We start from the raw sequence: 5,000 nt of genomic DNA on the forward strand, positions 1-5,000 counted from the left end.
AAAGCTTTGTTTTCAGTTATGTCGACTAATGAAGCTGGAAAGAAAATTTCTCAAGCTTTGTATCCGATTAAAGACGTATTTTCAATTGTTTCGAGTACCGATGATCCAGGGAACTTTTCTGGGATTACCTTTGCCGGAGGTGGTCGTAACAAATGTTGTCATAAAAAAAAAAAAAAGTTTCATTGTGAAGGAACTTGTGCGTCTCGTATAGCGCTGTGTGGCACCTCCACGGCTGACGTCATCGTGACGCCACTGTTTGACGTCATAACCAAGTAGCGGTCTCCGTTATGGCCGGGAATGTTTCGAAGGTCCGGGAATGAAGGTGGTGAGGGGACAGGTGCTATGGAGGTACGAGAGAAAGGTATTTTGAAGATAATTTAGAGAAAGATGGATAGGAAATTGAGAAGGGAGGGGGAAGAGAAAGAGGAAGAAGGAGGGAAGACAAAGGAGAAGGAGGAGGGGAGATGTTGGGTTTGGGAGGAGGTAAGAGTGAAGGAGGAGGGAGAAGTGAGAGGGAGGAGGAGGAAGTAGTAGGGACTAGGGAATAAGAACATAAGAATAGAGACTGCAAGAGACCATACCATAAGGCCTACACTAGGTAGTTCCATGCCTATTACCACCTGTCATCCCCATCCATAAAGTTGTCTAACCGTTTCTTAAAACAACCGATAGTGTCAACGCTCACTACATGGTTACTAAGTCTATTCCCTTCGTTGACCATCCTATTAGTAAACCAATTCTTTCCCATTTCCTTCTTAGTTCTGAATTTGTCCAATTTAAATCATTTACCACGAGTCCTGCCCTGTTGTCTGAATATGGTGACCAAGTTTGAACACTTCTATTAGATCACCCCGCATTCTGCGTCTTCGCTCTTGGAAGAAAGTCCGATACATTATCACAGTTCTTACAGGATCTTCGGTTGGTGCTTATCGAGACAATTTTTGTTTTATTTTCATTATCATTGTGTGTGCGTGCGAGCACTGTATTGATTATTCACGAACACACACACACACACACACACACACACACACACACACACACACACACACACACACACACACACACACACACACACACACATATATATATATATATATATATATATATATATATATATATATATACACACACACACAACGCATTGGAGTCGTCCTCCAAATCAACCTCTTACTGAAATCATTAATCCGCTATTATATCCAGTATTTGAACTATAATTTTGCTTTTATTGGTGCAATAATACTTGCAAGAATGAAAAGAGAAATATAGATATACTTCTTCCATTATCTGGTGACCCATAGGATGTGGCTGGCAAAACCAGCAGCGTTGCCACATCTAAACCATCTCCAAAGGAAACGAGGGAGACACAGTTTTCTTTATATTTGCATGTATGACCGGTATAATCAAAGAGACTGCAAACGGCCCGAAGACCCACACTCAGCTTCTCTATGTAATTACTAGAATACAAGACTTGGACAAGAAAAGGTAAAGTTGCTGCCGGGGCACCATCGCATGACCAGAGATGTCACATCGTTTAACAAGTCTCGTCTTTTCTTTACATGTATAACAATTACTCATATCACCTACCATTTAATGAAAAAATCAATATACAATTAGAGTATTCCATGTTAACTCGGGGTAGTGAACAGCTTCCGGTACATGCTGATTGTTTTGATTTAGTACGTGACAACACGCCAGACAACACCTTGTGGGTCACGAGATAATGGAAATGGTATAGAAATAATCATGATAATCGTTATTTTTGGCACCGACGCCACAGCCTCGTCTATATCCTGCTCCGACTCCCTTTCATCCTCTTTCTCCTCCTTCCTTTCCTCCTCCTCCTCCCTTTCTTCCTCCTGCCTTTCCTTCTCCTGCCTTTCCTTCTCCTCCCTTTCCTCCTCCCTTTCTTCCTCCCTTTCTTCCTCCTACCTTTCTTCCTCCTCCCTTTCTTCCTCCTGCTTTTCCTCCTCCTCCCTTTCCTCCCCTCCTCCTCCCTTTCCTCCCCTCCTCCTCCCTTTCCTCCCCTCCTCATCCTCCCTTTCCTCCTCCTCCGACTTCTCCTCCCTTTCCTCCCCCTCTTCCCTTTCCTCCCCCTCCTCCCTTTCCACCTCCTCCTCCCTTTCCTCCTCCTCCCTTTCCTCCTCCTCCTCCCTTTCCTCCTCCTCCTCCCTTTCCTCCTCCTCCTCTTCCTCCCTTTCCACCTCCTCCTCTTCCTCCCTTTCCTCCTTCCTCCCTTTCCTCCTCCTCCTCCTCTTCCTCCCTTTCCTCCTCCTCCCTTTCCTCCTCCTCCTCCCTTTCCTCCCTTTCCCCTCCTCCTCCTCCTCCTCGTCCTCCCTTTCCTCCTCCTCGTCCTCCCTTTCCTCCTCCTCCTCCTCCTCCTCCTCCCTTTTCTCCTCTTCCTCCTCCCTTTTCTCCTCTTCCTCCTCCCTCTCCTCCTCCCTTTCCTCCTCCTCCCTTTCCTCCTCCTCCCTTTCCTCCTCCTCCTCCTCAAGCTTCTTAAACTGGAAATCCCTAATCTCAAAGTAATGGACAAAGATTCCTCCCAAAGATTTTTCCAGGAAGGAACTTGAGACTGTTCTCTTTGCTCTATTAGTGTGGGAAGGTTTTCATGTCACCGGCTGAAAGTAGGAGGAAAGAGGCAGTAACGGGTTGTCACATCTATAATAAAATATGGAGGAAATACTCGAGTTCGGTAAATACCCTGGGCCCATTCCGAAGAGTGTCGGTTTCTCCAAATAGAGGTGTGGAAGGGTTTTGAAAATGGTCACCGAGGAAATTATTCCCTAAAATGTCCTGTCCCTCCTGTCTAAAGTGTTTCAAGAAGCATCCATTTATTTTTGTTTGAAAGTTATTGTCGTATTGGTTCATTTTCATCCATTAAGGACAATTTCTCAGATGGACTGGCTGATATCGTAAATGGTTATTTTTACAACGCATACATCTTCCAAATAATTTTGTGTTCCCATTTAATGTCGATACAGTTGTTTAACAAATCACAAATTGATATGCAATTTGAGTTTTTGAAGAATGTTTTATATCACTGTGCAACATACATTTTGGATTTTGAAAGATAAAAACTGAAGAAGAAAAATAATCAGGCGTTTCTCTTTTGTTTTCAGGATGGCGTGCTCCTGGCGGACGCTGTCTACACTGTTCACTCCTTGATGGGGACAACGGGACAATGGGGCGTCAAGGCTGGACATGGCACCAACCCCTCGATAGTCACGTTGTCCCAGTGCCATGATCTTCTTCAGGAGCTGTTCCGTGTTACCCCGGATAACCTACAGCAAGTCATGGAACAAGTCAAGGAACGACAAGTAAGGCTGATAAGTCTTCGTCCTTTTGTCGTTGTTGTTTGCTAGATTTTCGACAGCTTTCATCACGTTTTACAAATTTAGTGCTTGTTCTAGTTAACGCCAAGCTAGTTCTTTATTTACCTTAGGGTAATATATCTCCTTCCTTCTCCAGTTAAACGAGAGTTTTCTTCGTTATCGTGTGGTAGCATCCAGAATGGACACCGCTTTGGACCAATTCACGCGATAAATAGTTAAACAAATAAATAAGTAAATAGATGAATAAATAAATAAACAAAAGATAGATAAATAGATAAATAAATTAATAATGTAGGTCAGTGTTTCATAGCCCCTGCCCATTCCAGTCACTCTCACATCTGCAACCTCTTTCACACCTGCAGACTCCTTCATATATTAGAAAAATTTTGGCATTTGAATATCCACTTTTAAGGATTATATAATATGAATTTTAGGACGGACTGCGTGTCTCCAAAATCTAGTCAAACGACAATATAAATATAAGACACGTGTCTTGTTCCAAATTTATTCCCGGTTATTTCAGTTTCTTCTGAAGGAGCTCTTCAGCGAAAGCAGTCGTATAAAAGTATCTCAACTACGCGTCCTAGCCCCTGCAATCCATTGCATTAATCCTTGTGATACGTAGGGGGGTTTCCCTTGGCGGCAGCAACAATAAATGCACAAGACCCTGTTCACACTAGTGGTTTGAACCGCGCGGAAACCGCAGAGGTACCATATGATAAGGAAAAACTACGCTGCTGTGTGTGCAAAAACTCCATTGACTTGCATTGTAATTTAACCGCCGCGGTTGAAACCGCCATTGTGAACAGGGCCTAAGTCAATTGGAGTGAAGCGATGTTATGTAGACAAACCATAGATAACTAAGATATTGAAAGATATGTTAGAAATTGAGTTCTCTTCATTATGAATTGCTAGAATTTGTTAGTTTATACTATTCAGGACAAAAAACTTTTCGAAAGTATTTTAGAATGTCAAAATGTGCCTCTGGTGTCCCGTGTTTTGTACAGATTTTGAAACTTTTTTAATATTGGAAATTTCTGAATTTTAGATTCTCAGTAGAGGGAACTAACTGTAGTGAAAATATATCATATCTATCCATAAGGAACATCAAGACTTTAGGTAATAAATGTACCGCTGCTCAAAGAAAAATTTGCCCAGGGATGATTTCAGGACACCAAAAATTAAATACTTCACTTGGGACATTTCAGTACATGTAGTATTATGTTCAGAGCATTCCTCTTAAAATGTGCCAAGCTACTTCTTGTATTTGCTTTGCATATCTGAAGTCGTCATTTCTCTCGTACTGCACAGCTGATAAGACTTTCTGGTCTTAGACCTTGGTCACAAAGACCCAGAAAGCGTCGTATAGACACGCGTCTTACGAATGAACGAACAGTCTCATATTTATATGTTACCAAAACTGCCAAACGTGTCGAAGAACTTGTTTAACCAAAATGTACACACCCGAAGTAGAGTATATGACCTCGTAATTAACGTTCTTCTCTCCTCCACAGCCTCCCGAGGTTAATCTTCATCTTCGCGTCATCGAAGCCAAGGGACTTCGACCGAAGAACGTCAATGGTAAGCGATGCCAAGAACTCCTTTATGGTACCAGTATGTTGTTTGGAGAACGTTAGGTGATTTGACCAAGTTTTGAACATGGTGTAA

At 42.5% G+C, this 5,000-nt stretch overlaps 1 protein-coding gene across 7 annotated transcripts in view; it reads left to right on the plus strand.

Annotated features, from left to right (window-relative positions):
- LOC143017862 (uncharacterized) overlaps nt 1–5,000 on the plus strand; it is a 406,996-nt gene that overhangs the window by 357,660 nt on the left and 44,336 nt on the right. For all 7 annotated transcript variants that reach the window (XM_076172842.1, XM_076172843.1, XM_076172844.1 and 4 more), the window contains 2 exons: nt 3,120–3,317; nt 4,847–4,913. In XM_076172842.1, the coding sequence (XP_076028957.1) occupies nt 3,120–3,317; nt 4,847–4,913 (265 nt within the window). The remainder of the gene's footprint in view (nt 1–3,119; nt 3,318–4,846; nt 4,914–5,000) is intronic.

Source organism: Oratosquilla oratoria, chromosome 33 (assembly GCF_046742065.1).
Source record: "Oratosquilla oratoria isolate Oo_2021 chromosome 33, ASM4674206v1, whole genome shotgun sequence".
NCBI classification, from domain to species: domain Eukaryota; kingdom Metazoa; phylum Arthropoda; class Malacostraca; order Stomatopoda; family Squillidae; genus Oratosquilla; species Oratosquilla oratoria.